General features: G+C 41.4%; 2 protein-coding genes across 6 annotated transcripts in view; one reads left to right on the top strand and one right to left on the bottom strand.

The window, feature by feature from the left end:
- Positions 1 to 201: 201 nt before the first annotated feature.
- Positions 202 to 801, bottom strand: LOC109687643 (cytochrome c oxidase subunit NDUFA4). Its single transcript, XM_020165612.2, has one exon. The coding sequence runs from the start codon at positions 685 to 687 to the stop codon at positions 439 to 441; it is 249 nt and encodes an 82-aa protein (XP_020021201.1). The 5' UTR covers positions 688 to 801; the 3' UTR covers positions 202 to 438.
- A 5,072-nt stretch (positions 802 to 5,873) lies between these two features.
- The window catches only part of Neo1 (neogenin 1), a 199,572-nt gene continuing 187,842 nt past the window's right edge, over positions 5,874 to 17,603 (top strand). For 2 of the 5 annotated variants that reach the window (XM_074062063.1, XM_074062065.1), the window contains exon 1: positions 5,875 to 6,112. In XM_074062063.1, the coding sequence (XP_073918164.1) occupies positions 5,971 to 6,112 (142 nt within the window). In that variant the 5' untranslated portion in view covers positions 5,875 to 5,970. Of the gene's footprint in view, positions 6,113 to 17,603 lie in introns of all 5 variants that reach the window. The other 3 variants (XM_074062073.1, XM_074062068.1, XM_074062067.1) reach the window with 3 other exon arrangements.

Below are 17,603 nucleotides of genomic sequence, written 5' to 3' on the forward strand. Positions count from 1 at the left end.
TCTTTAACACTTCCCTTTATTTTTTCCTTACATCAGCATTTAAACCCACTCCCCTCCTAACATTCTAGGCTTACCCACTTTGTCTTTCAATTACAAGTAGACTTCTTTTTTTTTTTTTTTTTTTGCACACAAAATCAAAGTTTTATTTAAGCAGCTTAAAGTTTCATTTTCAATTACACAAATACAAGGAAATTACAGAAATTCTATAAATTCTAAATTTATTTTCCACATCCTCATTATAAAGTTCAGAGCAGACTTTTAGCATTAATCAGTGACACACATCAAGTTTCAGAGATTTATTATTCAGTGTAATAAATCCAACAAATGAACATGATATCATGCATTCAGAGGAGAAATATTTCCTGTTTCTGTGGAAAATTGTGCAGATGGCTTCTGAAAGACCTTCATTTTAAGCAGCTTTATAGTGAGGCATTTGACTTAGAAGTCTGGGCCTTCTTTCTTCAGTTTGCTGTAGTCCACATTCACTGAGTAGAACTTGTATTGCTCATTGGGACCCACTTTGTTCCAGGGTTCTGGGTTATTCTTCCTGTCCCAACTGACATCTGGATTGAACAATGCCAGACGCATCATATACAGTGCTGCTCCTGTACCTCCAGCGCCAATAAACACGAAGAGGGGGATCAAACTCGGATGTTTCTTAGCCTGGCTGACGATCTGGCGGAGCATGTTTGCAGCAAAGGTCTGTGGTCCGAAAAGCTAGAATACTCTTATCGGGCCAGAGACTAAACACCCTCTACTACCAGCCTGTGCGGACGTCCAAAGTCACCCCACAAGTAGACTTCTTGAAGAAGTTGTTCATACCCAGTACAAAGCCACTGCCACCAGCCTCACTCTCTGCTGCAACTGTACTTGGTAACGCCCTTGACCTCCTACCTCATCGCTAAGTTCAATGGGTGGTTTTCAGGTCTTAACTTACTTGAACTTTCAGTACCACGTGATAGAAATAATAACTCCTATATTCCAGAAACACTTTCTTGGCTGCTGTGACACCATGTGTTCCTGGGATTGTTTTTACATGTCTGCTTGTTTCTCTGCAAGTTTCTTTTTACCTTCAACACATGGCTGTTCCTCTAGATGGGTCTTAGGCCTCACTCTTCAGTCCTGATTTCCAGTCTTCTTTCCTCTTAAACTCTCCAGTAGCAATTTCAAACTACAATCTTGGTATTACTGTATATATCAAATATAAGATAGAGCCCTCCTCCCCCAATAATTCCTCAGAAAAGAGGGGGCCATCTTACACTTGAACCCTTGAAACATCCTTCATATTACTGGGTTCTTTCAGTGATTTTGAACAAAGTCTTTTGGTGGGATACACATCAGCACAAAATGATCTCATTCAGTGGTCAAGTAGAAACCACCTGACAGGATTGGGAAGGAAGGAAATAAATTTAACACAGATTTGGAAATTACTTCGAGGAAAATACCTTCACACTTGCAAGTGTTGGATGTCCTTGTCAACGGGTCTTTAAAAGTCCCATTTAAGCAATCATATTGCTTTAAAAGCAAGCAGGATGATGTAGTGTGATTAGATACTTGTGGCTTGGAATAAAATTCCCAGTGCCAGCATCAAAGATAGAGTCAAAAACTTAGGTGAGGCTGGGGTGGTGGCTCACATCTGTAATTCCAGCTACTTGGGAGGCAGAGATTGGGAGGATTGCAGAAAAAAACACCTACAGGAAAAATAACTAAAGCAAAAGGGTTGGGGGCATGGCTTAAGTGGTAGAGCACAACAGAGACTCAAAAGTGACTCTAGTGATGACAGACAGTCTGAGGAGTTTCACTAAAATTGTTTTGAAAGGTATAGGTTCATAATATATAATTTGAAGTAAGTAAAATTAAATTAATGCAGTAAATGTAATGGAGCCCTGATTGTTTCAGTTATACCTCCAAAAGTTTATATATACAACTTGGTCACAAAATTTTATTGAAAGGGTGGATTTTAGTTAGAAAAATGGAGACTCACCTTATACCCAGGCATATACGCCAATGGTTCATCTCTCCAGTCCTATCTCCCTGCTAAACTCCAGACCATATAGCTAATAGTTTAATGATATTTGTACTTGGATGTCCAATAGGAATTTTAAATCTGACTTGTTCAAAATCTGTTTGCTCCTCCTTGTTCCCCTCAGTGAATGTGCCACCTTCGTTCAACTGCCCAAGCTGAAATCTGAGTCACCCCAATTCCTCCCCCTTCCCTCTCAATCCTGCTGTTTCTATCTGCCCTATCTCCTAATCTTTCTTATCTGTTCATTTCTCTTAATTCCCTCCAGGCCACCATTATCTTCTCCCTAGACTACTGTGACAACCAGAACTGGTTTTCTTGGTCTTGTCTCCTTCCAACCTACACTCCAAAAAGTAGCCCAAGTGATTCTTCTAAAATGTAATTCTGAGATCAATTCCCACTGAAGGAGTGGCTAACTGGGACCTAGCTTCAGCCATTAGTTTAGAGGCCAATGCTTCTTCTTTCTATAATTCCCTAACCCCCACCCCTACCCCGAATTTAGTTAGGTTAGATGCTCTTACTATGTTTTCCCACACTCCTTATCATTCCTTAACCTAACAGTCTTCACACTTCTGTGTTATAATTGTTTATGTTTTCTGCTAGACTGGGAACTTTTGGCAATCAGGCTCATCATTGTGTTTTCTTAACATAGGGCAGGACCCAAGATACTGTAAGTGCTTTATAAATATTAAATGAATGTGAACCAATAATTCTGTTATCCCAGTATCCAGCACAATACCTGGTAAAAATAGGTTCTCAGCAATATCTGTTGAATTAGTAGATTGTTCCTGGACAAAAGAGATGTGATTACTAAGCTGCACATATCAAACAAAATTAATATTGTGCAGGTTTTATCCTTAAGGAGTACATGTCATTTTAAATTAGGATTAATCAGAGATGGCTCCCTAAAACAGGTGGTTTTCGAAAGAGGGAGAGAAAAAAAATTCTTACCTAGTGGAATAGAAAGGGCAAATGTAAAAATACCAACGTCTGTGCAGATGAAAATCGTGTTCTGAAGGCATGGGTAACTTCTAGTTGAAATCTGCTGGAAGTAGGAAGGGTTCTACCCTGGGGTCTGCTAGTCAGGTGCTAGCTTGCTTCTATCTTGGAGACTGGGGTTCAGCCAAGCATCATCAGCTGCAGAATCTCATTAAAGTATTCTATTGCCTCTCTAATGCTGGAAAAAAATAATCCTTTTACTTCAGAGAAGATTCCTACCAAGTTTTATATTCATGGGCTTTAATTTTTTTCCTATCAAAATACACTTAGAATAAATTTCACAAGAATATTTGGTCTAGTTATTTTTGGCCTGCACTCTGATAACTTACACTAACATACAATGGCCACACTGTTTTCTTTGCTGTAAAGTTTCTTTGTGCGCACTCCTTGAACATGGGCCTCATTTTCTAACTTTACTTAGATGAAAAAAAGTGTTAATTTCAGCGATGGTTTAATAACTTTTCATAGATGAACAGTTTAGACTTACATAAAAATATGTTGCTTAGCAGTGTAGTTGTGGAGTGGGTATTTGTGAAAATCTTGTTCTGGACAATGAGAATGAAGAATGAGATGCCGTTAAAAAAAAAAAAAAAACCCAAAACTTTTCTCAGCTATGCCTTACTAAACAAAGGAGAGTTTAATGATGCCAAATGATTTTAAAAAGGGGATGAGAGTAACACTGACATGATGTAAAGAATCTAAACTGATGTGGCTGAGCTACTTTCCAACCTTACTCTGGAGCCGATTTAGCATCTGTAACTTTTTATCTGAGGCTCCACCTACTAGTGGTTTTTTAAACTGACTTCTATGAAAAGTTTGATTTAATCACAAGTCAGAGATACACGATTTAGTCACCTTATTTTACAGAAAGTGCTTTAAAATTTTAATATAAACTTAATATACAGTGCAGGTTGATAATGAGACAGTTCATGGGAAGTCATACAAGAATAAAGGTGCCATTTGCCACAATTCATGTTTTTCAAAACTTGGAAATAGATGGAAGCTGCACTTTAGAAGTTATATTACACATTTAATGTAATGAAAAAAATCCAGCCTTAAAAAAGCCGAAAATTAACATTTGCAAGGCAATTTATAGTTTCCAAAGAGCTTTCTCATTAATTATCTCCGAAACTGAATAACGATGTGATTATTGAAGGTTAATTAAGCAAATACTTGTGAAGTAATTGGGAACTAATCTACTTCTAATTTAGCAGGTCAATCAGAGGTATTTAGGAAATATTTTTTTCTGCTTAGTAACTCTAACCAAAACAAAAAGCTATTTTAATTGTTTCCCCTAGTGGAAAACAAAGAGCCCGTGCTTGCTTTTTTAAAAGTTAATTGTTTCAGAGAATTGGGCCTAAGGTTCCTAATTTTACTGTTTTTGGTGATTTAAGGGTTTATGTGAAATTCCTGAGCTCTTCCCTGACAATATTAATCCACGCCTTATCTTGTTTATTTTGGCACTTGGGGATAAAATAAAAATATCTGAAGAAAGTAACTAGAGAAGGCATAGGGCATTTAGAATAACAGCCATTTTCGTGTAGAAAGCCAGGCATCTTGGTTATTGACCATAAAGAAGAGTGAGTAACAAGTCCAGCTGGTAACAGCGACCAAACGTAGCTCTCTATACAAAGAGATGTTTAAAAAATTTTCCATGGGCGCAGCTCCTGACGCGATCCACATCTCGCCCGCAGGGGAGCTAAGTGCAAACCGCTTTCTCCTAACTTTGGGTAGCTCGGGGCAGCCTCACCATCACCAAGGGGTTTAAAACCGGCCCCCAGGTGCAGCGGTGCCAGTGGCCCGCAGGTGAAGGGCGCAGGAAGGGGGACGGCTGCACCCAGAGTTATCCCAGGGGAGTCACGGGGCGCGCCCGGGCCCCGCGCAGGCCGGATGGGGGCGGTGGGGGACATCGGGCACCTTTGTCCGGGGCCGGTTCCCTGGAAGCCGAGGTCAGCGCGGCGCGCTCCGCCCCGTCCTCCCACGGGAGCCGCGCCAGATCCCCGCTAGCGCCGGGCGGGCTCGCTATTGTTTTTGGCGAGCACATAAATCCCCGCGCCGACCCTTGCGCACCCAGGCTTCCTCCCGGAGGCCATTCAGCTTCCTCCGAGGCCCTATATAGAGGCCCCGGGCCCGGGCTGAGCAGAGGCGCGCGCCGCTCGGGCCTCCGGGATCAGCCTGGGCTCCCGGCGCCCCAGGCTCTCAGGTCTTCGCACCCGGAGGCGTCCGCGGAGGTGAGGGGAGGTGGATTTCCCCCCGCGGCGAGGGACGGGAGGAGGATCCGCTTCTCCGGGGTTTCCCTGACGCCAGCAGCAGCCGCGGAGCCCGGCGCGCGCCTCGCGTCCGTCCGCGGCTTCGAGCAGGAGCCGAGGGGGAGGGGAGCGGGCCGGCCGCTGGCTCTCGCGCCACGGCCCGCGAGGCGGCCGCCGGGATTGGAGCGGGAAGCGCGGCGCGGCGCGGCGCGGCGAGGGGGCGGGGTGGGACGGGGAGGGAGAGCGGAGGAGTGAGGCGCGCGCGCGCGCCTGCGCCGTGCGCGCGCCCCTCCGGTCCCGCCCCCACCCCGCCGCCCGCCGTCTCCGCCCCCCTCGCGCTGGTGTGTGTGGTGTGTGGAGCCGGAGTCGGCGGCGGGTGGCGGCGCCTGGAACCTGGAGACCGAGCCGCCCCCTGCTTCCTCCTCCCTCTCCGGCCCCGGGATGTCCTGACGCCCCTTTCTGCTCTCCTTCCCTCTCCGCCCCCCAGCCCCCCCATTGCAGGAAGGAGGCGCCCCCGAGTCTCCCCTCCCGTGAGAGGGGCCGCGCGGGCCGGGCCGGGCCGGGCTGAAGCGGCGGCGGCGGCGGCGGCGGCGGCGGGAGCCGAGCCCGCAGCGAAAGACCGGCCGAGGCGCGCGGAGGGAAGGAGGCGAGCGCTCCGTGTCGCCGCCGCCGCCGCCGCCACTCGCTTGCGGGGAAGAGATGGCGGCGGAGCTGGGAGCCCGGCGGCTCCGCGGCACCTCCTCCTCCTCCTCCTCCTCCTGGCTCTGCTGCTTCTTGCTGCTGCTGCTGCTCGGGCGCCCGGCCGCGGCGGCCAGAAGCGGCTCCCCGCCGCAGTCCGCAGGTAAGCGCGGGGCGCGGGGCGCGGGGGCGCGGCGGGGGTCGGGCGCGGGGCGCGGGGCGCGGCACCGGGCGGCTGCGGGGTTTTTGTTTAGGTCCCGGAGGAAACGTGCGGGAACTTCTCGGCCTCGGCTCTCCCGCCGAGGTGGAAGGTGGTGGTGGGGGGTTCTCGTGGTGAGAGCGGGCGGGCTGGCGGGAGCGGGGGCAGGGGAGGGGACGCCGCCCCGGGCAGGGCCGGGGGGGTCCCGTGTCCGGTTCTGCGCTTTGTAGGCGGAGGCAGGTTCACCCCTCGCCGCCTTCCCCTCCCCCAGGCGCATCCCACTTGTAAGAGTGGGACATTCTTGTGCTCACACAAGCACCAGTAGAGGCCACTGCACACCTCATTAAATAAACAATCGCGCGGCCGATTCATTAATTCTTAGCAAAGGAAGGAGGAGGGGGCTTGCGCTCCCTAGGCCCGGTCTCCCAGTCGTAAGGGACACGGGGGGGGGCGCACCCAGCTTTTGATGTCCCCAGGAAGAGCTGCCCGGTGTCGGGAGTCTCCGCGCAGGGACTGGAGTGTGCGGGAGGGCGGGGGTGTCACGCCCCCCCCCCGGACCCCCGCGATCCGTGTTGTTGACTTAGCCATGAGGACGCCCAGGAGAGCGGCTCCAAGTGATTATTCGGTCTTTTAGTGTTTCCGTTATGAAAGGCTTCCTTCCTGAGGATTACAACTGTATTTACAGCCTGCTGGCCACCCTTGACCTAGGGAATTGTCCACCCTTCTGACTTGAAGTCCTTGCACATTATTTTCAAGTGGCAATGCAGAAATATTCTGAACCTCACAGCTTTTTTTTTTTTTTTTTTTTTTTTTTTGCATTTCATGGATTACTGGAATCACCTGCATTCCTGTTCCTGTTTCAGGGGGCCAATTAAGAAAACGCCCAGCCTTCCCATATAGTTGAGGAGCGGACACACAGCAGTTGAAGGGCGAATTAGCATGTACTCTGTTAACATTGTTTGACCAAGGTGTGGGATCATAAAACTTGACGAAACTTTCACTTTCGTGAGATGTGAATTTGCACATTGAAAGTCATGTGGTCAGGCACAATAGCAACATGTAATTGGGGTGTCAGCACTTGTTCCCTGGATAATAGGAAATAATGCTTGAAATCTCATTTCAGTGTAATTTGGCTGATAAACTTGGTTTTCTTAGGAAATGTGGACATGTATACGTATGTATGTACATATATCTGTAGATGTATAGCTCATGACTTTTGCCACTGGGTAAAGAATACCTTTAAAACTGAAGTGTGTATTATATAAACAGCTACATAAGCAAAGTGTTAATGTCAAATTAGCATCACTGTGTCGTAGTGTGTACTTGAACATTCCCTTATACAGACTTTAGGACACACCTTTTGAACCTGAAATGTATGTAACTGATCTCTCACTTTTCGTGGAGATGGGCAAGGGAAATGTAACTGTTTTGGAAAACAAGTTCCTCCTCTTGTTTAATGTTATATGTAAATTTATATATAGATTGTCATATGTGTGTTTGAGGTATTAGGTGAAGTTTCTGTTTAAAGTTTGTCAGTAATTTTGTAAGCAAATAAGTGCTGGCAATTTTATTAGGTTAGTAAAGGTAATGTAAGCAGACTCTTAGGACACGATCTTACCATCTGTTCCGATATCAGCTCAATCAGTGGGTTTTTATTTTTTTTTTACTGCCGAGGTGCAAGGCATGTGTTCTCTACCTTCATGCAGGAGAGCTAGCCATTTAACTAATTATATAATTAAGTAGCTGTGATAAGCACTATAAAGGAAAATAGGTTTTGAGAAATTGTATGCTGGAGCGACTTAATCTCATCTGTGTCAGGGTAACAGAAGTGAGATCTGAAGGGTGATGGGTGGAGGTGGGGAGGCTCATAGCTAATTAGCGGTGTAGTTGGGTCTAGAACACAGGTCTTTTGATTTTCTTGACTGCTCTGTCGCATTACAAAAGTAAAAAAACTGCAGTAAGTAGAGGCTAGTCAGTTTCTGTCAGGAGCTGTGGAAGAGCTCAAGGGAAAGGAGAACTGATTCAATAGCAGCTGGAAGGAGCTGTCAGTAAACCTGATGCCATTTGTCAGTGGTCTTATTTTTTGTTTTTGTAGAGTGGTAGACTAAAGTCTTTTGTGAGAGTGCTGGGAGAGAGGACATGTTCGGTAGCAAAAGGTGGAGAAAAATTGAAGTATGGGATCACAGGATAAATGAGTGTTTTTCCAGCTTAGGGTAGACATATGGACATGCGGAGATAGAGGGTAAAAGAGAGTGAGGGCTGGTGATAGAAAGTGGTCAGCAGTGGTGGAGGGTTGGAAATGAGCCAGCCCACAATCTGCTTTTAGGGAGGGAGAAGGATAGGGCAGATTTCTGAAAAGATTTTTAGGGACCTTGAGGAAGATGATTTGACCAAGCACCCTGTGCATTGCAGGTCCCCTCAATTCAGAGGGGACGTCCTTCACTGAAGATCCCATAGCGTCTGCACGAACTTTTACTTGCTGGTGTGATTCATTCCTCTTTTGAATAACTTCTGTTAGAGAAGTTTGCTTTATGCAAAGCATTTAACGTAATAAGTCCACTCTTCTTGGACTTTTTCCTCTTCCCTTGCATTTGTCACATCAACATGACACTTGATTCACCACTCACTTCTCTCATGGATTCTTCATTTGCTTTTTAGGTTTTTCTTTCACCCACTCACTGAATAGTGTTTTTTCTAAAGTTACTGAATTCTGTGTCAGCAAATGACTCTCCTAGCCTACTCTTCACATACCTCTCGTTACCCTTCACTGACTAGGCACCTTACATTGTCCAGGTTCAAAGGCAAACTCATTTTCACTCCTCTTTCCTCCTGCTTCCCTCATCCCCTTTCTCCAACAATAACAAATCAATTCCTGGCCGAGACTCCTCACATTGTTGGAATGAGTACATGGATTTGTTTCTCTATGTTACCTGCCTTGGCTATCACTGTTCATCCACTTGTCCAAATTGAGATCTAGAGGACCTCCTCTTTCCTTCATTTCCATCATCAGTAGGTATTTCTTGAAGCTATATCTTTTCATATTTATCCCCACCTGGACTAGCAATAATGGCTGTACAGTAAATCTCTTTGTCTGCTCTGTTAACCCTTTAGAAGTCTGTCCTGTTGGAATGAGCTTTCTGAAACTTTTTTTCTAATCATGGCACTTTACTTAAAATTTCTTAGGAGTGTTCCATAGCTTGGTATTAGAGTCTAAACCCCTTGGCATGGAGATTGTGAGACCCTTTGTGTTTTTTACCGCTTCTCCCAACTCCAATGTAAACACTCCTCTCTTGTTACCGGTAATGTGTACCTTGTGTTTCCCCACTCCAGATGAATTGCCTCCCTGCTTTTTCACATGCTGTTATTTCTTCCTGGGTGTTTTTTGTGACCACACTGAGGTTTGAACTCAGGCCCTTGCTAGGCAGGTGCTCTAACACTTTGAGGCACACCCACAACCTCTTTCTTCCTGTTAGAGCCACTTCCCAAACTGTCCACTTCTGAAACTCATCATCTCATCCCCCCGAGTTTCTAGTTATTCATTCTCTGTGCTCCCATAGCTTCCTGAGTACTTTTCATCCTATATTATTTTCTTGTTTCCTCTACTAGTCTTAATGTCCTGAGGATTGGTGCTTGTTTTACTCATCTTTGCATCACTAGTATTCCGAAGCATAGGCATAGAGTAGATAATCGGTAAATGTTTGTTGAGTGAGTGTTGAGTTGCCTTTGTTTTTAACAAATCCCATTCCTTTATATGACAGCCCTTCATGTGCCTGATGACAGAATTTGTATTTAGGGTATGAGTGTACCTGTGTATGGTCCCATGCCTTCCCTACCCGCCTTTAGCCACTCTTCATGGAGTTTCTGACCACCTCCTGGATGCACTGCTGTTTTAGTACTTAATTTTGCCATCTTTGGAAAGATCTTTGATCTTCCTGAGTTGTCTGTGATAAAGAACTGATGCCTCTCTCTGCCTGTCTGTTAGGATGAGGTACAAAAGAGATCATAGATCTCTGCGGGGATAAGAAATATGATTGCTCTTAGTAGATTGTCTGAAAATTAATACCTGATGTGGGATAGTGAAAAACGACTTATATGTGAAGATAGAGGACTGGGAGTATGACTCATTGTTCTATAGGTAGGCAAGATTCAGAAGTTATTCAAAACAGTAATGAATCACATCATACACCTTCTTAAGTGAATTGTCAGAAAAACAACATGAAATTGCTTAGAAACTGTAAAGTAATGTCTTTAGAATAGTTTTAATGTTTCTTTTTGAACTTTATAACTATTCTGTTAAATTATTTGAAAATACAAGTTTTTTTTTTTTTATTGTGCTGGGTTGGGGGTACATTGCATTTACAAAAGTTCTTACAATGTATCAAATATATGGCACTTGAATTCACTCCCTCTACTATTCTCCTTTATCCCTCCTTCCCCCATAAGGTTTTTTCTGTTGCCCTAATTGATCATTGTTGGTTTTTGCATTCTGAGTTTTCTCCATATCAAGATAGTATTGTGGTAACATTAATTAATCGAATTATATGGAAGTTCTATCTGATAGGCTTTTCCATATGTGATGTTTAGTAACTTCCATGTGTAGGTCAGTGCTTTGGCTTCTGGATAGTATTTAATCCATATAGAAGAACAGGCAGGGAAAATGACTGTAGGAAAGATGATACTGACCAGAGAGCTAAGTGAGGCAAGGAAAATTTTTGTTTTAAGCTTTAAAAAATTAACTTTATCTTGCGAACACAAGTGAAGATAATTTTAAAGTAGAGGTCAAATTTTGGATTCATTTACAATAAAAAGCTTTTTGATGAAACAATTTGGATTTGAGACCAGAATACACATTGAGACCCACTAGTATAATTTGGTTATTTCTCTCCAATGTGTCTCTGTGGCTCATCCTTTGTTCAGTATACCTGTGGCATATGTGCGACTTTTGATGTTCTCCCTTGATATTACATTTTTCTCTGTTCCCACATTATGTTTAAATCACTTTAGTTTTTAAAAAATTACTTAAAATACATTTTTGTTCTCAAACAACGTAGAGTTATATAAAGTAAGTTTTCTCACATTTTTAGTATTTCTACATTTGTCTATGTGTGTATAGGTTTGGGTTTTTTTTTTTTTTTTCTTCATTTTTTGTGCTTCTGAGGTTTGAATTCAGGGCCTCACACTTACTAGGGAGGTACCTCTCAAGCCACATCCCAGCCTTTTTTACTTAAGTCATTTTTCAGATAGGCTTTCATGTGTTAGCCCAGGGCCAGCCTTGGACTGCAATCCTCCTTTCTACACCTTCCACCTAGCTGGAATCACAGACTTGCACTGCTATACCTCCCTTATTTGAGATGAGATTTCAATAACTTTTTGCTGGAACTGGCCTCCAACTGGGATCTTCCTAATTTCCGAATCCTGAGTAGCTAGGATTACAGATGTGAGCCACTGCTCCTGGCCTATAATTTTATTTTTTACACATAAGCAGGATCATACTACCTATTTCTTTCAACTTGCATTTTTAACCTAACCGTGTGTTGGAGAACTTTCCATACCAATACAGGTTTTCCCATAACCATTATTTAAAATATATAATATTTCAGGGAATGAATTTGTAGTATTAATAGTGGCCAATAAAAGTGGTATTTATAGAACAGTCACAGAGTTACAGGCACTGTGCCAAGCTCTTTCACATGTATTTTTATATGCAATCTGTAATGAAGATAGTAATAAACGTCCACTCTACAGATGAGAAAACTAAGTTGCAAAATTGAGTGCCTTGGGAAAGGTCTCACAGCTGTCAAGTAGAAAAGTTGGTATCTGAGTCCCGATACTTCTGCCTGCAAAGCCGTGTCTTTAGTATTCTGCACACTGATAATTACGTGTTTTCCTGTTACGGATGTTAAAGATGTTTTCATGATTTTGCCATGATAAAGAATTCTGTGATGAACATCTTCCTGCGTTTGGTCTTTTGCTTCTGTAATTTGGATTCCCACACATGAGAACAGGTAGTTTCTGTGTATTTGTGGGGTCAGGGTTTCATTTAGTATCGAACAGTAATGATAACATTAAACATCTTGCTCCTGGGATTGGAGCTCAGTGGCACAGTGATTTCCTGCTTGCCTAACATGTACAAGGCCCTGCAAAATCAGCATCGACAATACCAAAAAACCCTGTTGAGCAATACTGCTGAGCAATACTTCTTCAGTCTTCCAAGACATTTTTACTTTTGAATACTTAAAGTCATATTTTAAAATGCAGATCCCATAGCTTCTCTTCATCTGTTAACTGAAGGGTGGGTGGAGCTTATTCATAGGTAATCTCAAAGATTCCCTCGACAGCCACTTTCTCTTACCTTGAAGTTTAAAATTGAGCAGGGGGTTTATGTCAATGAAATGACCTCCTCTCAGTTCTTGTGTTTGAACACTGGTTATTTCTGATGTTGGATACAAGAATCACCTTTTGTCTTTCTCTAAAGCTCAAATTACTGTTTGTCTTCCTTCCCTCATAAGTTTGTTAAGATTGGGAAGATCTTCTACATCACTGTAAGCTATCGTATATGATTTTGTTTTATATGTGTAAAAATAGCTTCGGGGCTATATAAGTTCAGTGTTAAGTAATCGTGAGATGTTTTAAGTTGCAGTATTACAGAAATGTTAGATGCTGGCTCTTAGGCTTGGAAAGGGGTGTAAAGTAATTGACCGGGTTATAGAGCTGACTGAAGTGAGCAGGTTTTGTTTTTGTTTTTGAGTGTCAATGTAAAGAAAGGGCAGAGAAGTATGGTGATGGTTTTATATATTTTTTGAGACACAATCTCACTATGTAGGCCCAGGCTGGCCTTGAACTCATGATCCTCCTGCCTCCCCAGTGCTGAAATTACACGTATGAACCACCACACCTGGGTTACAAATTTTGTTTTATCGAAATCAGTGTTGTTCTTTTTGGTCAAGATTGCTTTGGCTATTGAAGGTCTTTTGTGCTTCCATGTGAACTTTAGGATTGATTTTTCTACCTCTGTGAAGAATGTCATTGGAATTTCGTTGGGCATTTCATTGAACATATAGATCACTTTTGATAGTATAGGCATTTTCACAATATTGGTTCTACTGATCCATGAACATGGGAGATCTTTTCATCTTCTGATGTGTTCATTTTCTTCAGTGACTTATAGTTTTTCATTGTAGAGGTCTTTTACTTCCTCTGTTAAATTTATTCCTAGTGGTTTTTTTTTTTTTTTAAAGACTGTTGTGAATGGGGTTATTCTCCTTATTTTCTTTCTCAGTCTGTTCATTGTTGGTATATAGAAAAACTACTGATTTTCCTACATTGATCTTGTATCCTGCTACTTTGCTGAAAGTGTTTATGATATAGAAAAGTTTTTTGGTGGCATATAAATCATGTCATCTGTAAATAGGGAGAATTTGAATTCCTTCTCTATTTGAATCTCTTTTATTTCTTTCCCTTGTCTTATTGCTCTGACTAGGCATTCCAAAACAATATTGAAGAGTAGGGAGAGTTGACACCCTTGTTTTCTTCCTGACTTTAGGGAAAATGGTTTCTAATTTTCCCCATTCAGTATAATGTTGGCTATATGTTTCTCATATATAGCCTTTATTACGTTGAGGTACATTCCTTCTGTTCCTAGTTTCTTCAGAGCTTTTATCATAAACAGATGTTGAATTTTGTCAATTGAGATAATCATGTGATTTTTGTCCTCAATTTTGTTTATATGCTTGCTGTATGATATTTATTGATTTGTCTTTTTTTTTAATTTATTTTATTTATTCATATGTGCATACATTGTTTGGGCCATTATGTTTATTGATTTGTGTATGTTGAACCATCCTTGCATCCCTGGGATGAAACCAACTTGATCATGCTATATAATCTTTTTGATGTTGGATTCAGTTTGCAAGTATTTTATTAAGAATTTTTGCATCCATGTTCATTAAAGAGACTGGTCTATAATTCTTTTTTTGTTATGTCTGTCTGGTTTGGGGATGAGTGTAATACTGACTTCATAGAGTGAGTTTGGTAGTGTTCCTTCCCTTTCTATTTTATTGAAAAGTTTGAAAGATAAGATATTAGTTCTTTAAAGGTCTGGTAGAAATTGGCAGTGAATCCATCAGGTCCTGGGCTGTTCTTTATTGGAAGACTCTTTATCACTACTTTAATCTCACTACTTGTTATATATCTGTTTTAGTTCAATTTTGGTAGGTCAAATACATCTAGACATGTATCCATTTCTTCTGTATTTTCAAGTTTATTTGAATATAGGTTTTTCAAAGTATTCCCTCATGATCCTCTGGATTTCATTGGTGTTTGTTGTGATACTCCCTTGTCATCTCTAATTTTATTAATTTGGTTCTTTCTCCCTCCTTCTAGTCAGATTGGTTAAGGGTTTATCAACTTACTTATCTTTTCAAAGAACCAACTTTTTGTTTCATTGATTCTTTGTATAGTTGGGTTTTTTGTTTTTTGTTTTTTTTTTTTCTCTTTTTTTCTGCCCTAATTTTTACTGTTTCTGTCTGCTGGTTTTGGGTTTAGCTTGTCCTTGTTTTTCTGAAAGCTTAAGGTTGCGTCATTAGGTTATTTATTTGTGATCTCCCTGTTTTGTTTTTTTTTCAATATAGGCGCTCAGAGTTACAGCCTTTCTTCCCAGCGTGGTCTTTGTTGCATCCTGTAGGTTCTGGTATGTTGTGTTTTCATTTTCATTGGATTCTAGGAACTTTCTGATTTCCTCATTATTTCTTCAGTGACCCACTGGTAATTCAACAATGTGTTGTTCAGTCTCCATGTGTTGGAATATTTTCTATAGTATCTTTTGCTATTGAGTTCTAGTTTTATTCCATTGTGATCTGATAAAATAAGGGGAATTCTTTCAACTTTCTTATATTTGCTAAGACTTGCTTTGTGTCCTAAGTTATGATCTATTTTAGAGAAAGTTCCACAGATTGCTGAGAAGAATGTGCATTGTGCAGTAGCTAGATGAAATATTCTGTAACTCGAATTCTTGATAAGGATTTAGCAGCTGCGTGAAAATCAGATTGTCTTTTCCTCTTTATAGCAACCATTAGAAATAACCTTTTAATGGTTTTATAGAAGAATTCTTAAATTTATTTTTTTCAGGCAGTCAGACTGAAGCTTTATAACTAGAACTTAAGATTTAAGTAATTTTGGCTAGTTGCAGACCCATGTCTTTGAGGGCTAATTATGCACAAAGCTATGCACTTTGGAGATAGATACTAGGATGAATCAATCGGATGTGGTTTTTGTCCTCAGGAAGCCTTTGGTCTAATTGCTGAGATAAGATGGATAATAGGTAACTTGATTTGGAAAAAGTGGCCTTCCTGCTGTGGGTGGAAAACACATTGTAGAACCATTGTGTTACTGATGACAAAGCAGTAGCTGCTTTTTCTCACAATTTTGGTTCTGTATCTTTAGTCCTAACATAGTTTTATGAAGCCAGTAGACTAGAGTTCTTAAGAGGGAGTTATTTCTCTTTTCTTCTAAGCGATTACTAAAATGTTTGAATAGAAGAGGATGTGCATAACAGAGTGCCTTGGTTGCAGCTAGCTACTCTCATGTCTCTGTGACTCTGGAGACAGATTGTGCTGGTTCTCAGGATGTATCATTGGTCAGTAATAGCTGATGTCCTGAGCAGGGTGAATTTTTGCAACAATACTGCATAGAAATTGAATACAGGATGTTTGTTTTTCTGCTACAGAATAAGCGAGTTAAAAAATCAGTAGGCTGTATCTTTACATATGAGGTCTAGTTAAGGTAATGTCATTATAATTTAAAAATTCAAGGATAGAATGGCAAATTATAAGTTTCACATGTGATTTTTTTTTTAATCCACAGCACAACTAAATATAATAACTAAAATTTGAGGCTCTTTTTTGGTTAATTCTTGAAAGTCTTTGAAGTCTGCAGTGGGGCAATAGTGAGTCCTGTTGAAGGAATTGTGTACAAAAACTCTTTTGATAACATCCCCCTTTTATGAATAGTACCTCACCAACATAGCATGCAACCTTTGTGCGTCTGACCTCCAGAACATACCTGAAGACTAGGGACTAAGAGAAATAATTCCCAAAGTCTGTGCATCAAATCAAGTACGCTTCAAATCAAGTACGCTTCTCAGAGTCCCAGAGCTACTTCTTTTGAGCGTCTGTTTAATTCATGTGCTTTTCTGACAAACAGGAAAATCTGACTTCTAAGCCTGTAGCTGATCAGAAATGGGTAGAAGGATTGTCTTGGGACTATTCCTGACAACAAGAGGCTGTGACAGTTGCAAGGAAGGAGACTTAAAATAAGTATAAGAACATGAACTCTCCCCAGTCTGTCTCAGCCACATGCTTTTCCTTTTCTTACAAGGATGGGATATTGCTTGTCCCTGCCTCTTCTTTTACCTCTCCTGCTGCACATACATTTGCTGTCTGGGAGATACATCTTCTCTCAGAAATCTCTGGGGTCTTATCTCACCTCAAATTAGTTTTGGTGCAGTTTATGCCTAAGGTGGGAGGAAAGGTAGAGTGGACAGCAGAAGAGGGGAGGTGGCAGGGCTGGTTCCTTTTTTGCTGGTCCCTGCATATCTGGCCATGGCAGTTACCTTTTTTTAATAGCATTACTAAACTTGATTGCTGAAATGTGTATGTGGATTTTTGGGTAAAGTTGTCTGTTTGACAGTAAATCAATTAAAAAATATGGTAACACTCAAATAATATGTAAAATAAAATGTGAAATTTAACACTCCAAACCTGTCCCCAGAGATAATCACTTTTAATAGCTATAGATTTCATGTGGACTTATTTATTTACTTATTAAATTATTTATTTACTTACAATAAATCATAATAGTTCATAATATAACAAAGATAAATTGGATTATGCTATATCTACTGCTTTTCATTTTGTTTTTGGATCTCTTTCCATGTGGGCATATGTAAACTTATCATGGATGTTTTGATATCCATGTGATATTTTATTGTTATATCATAATCTAGCTAATCAGTTCTTTTTTGATGCTTTCAAACTTTTATTGCAAGCAAATGATGCAGCAGGCTACTTTTATAAACGAGTTTGTGACTGTGTGCAAATACACCATTGACTAGCTTTGCAGATGTGGACCTGTAAGGTGGGAGGGCATATATACTAAAGTGTTTTGTAGTTATTTCCAGAGTGTTAGCCAAAGAGTTGATTTATACCCCTATCAGCAACAAATCAGAGAGTACCTATTTCCACATACCCTTGCCAACATAGCAGTTATGCTCAGACTTTTTGGGTTTTACCAATTTGATGGAAAAGTAGGTCTTTAAATTTATATTTTAAAATTATTAATGGAATTGTCATCTTTTCAGGTTTGTATGGTTCTGAATTGCCTGTGTCTTTTATTTATATTTCCATATCTTCTCTCAAATCAGTGATTCATTTGTAACTATAAATTAAACAATGCATAA

Source organism: Castor canadensis, chromosome 19 (assembly GCF_047511655.1).
Source record: "Castor canadensis chromosome 19, mCasCan1.hap1v2, whole genome shotgun sequence".
In the NCBI taxonomy this organism is placed as follows: domain Eukaryota; kingdom Metazoa; phylum Chordata; class Mammalia; order Rodentia; family Castoridae; genus Castor; species Castor canadensis.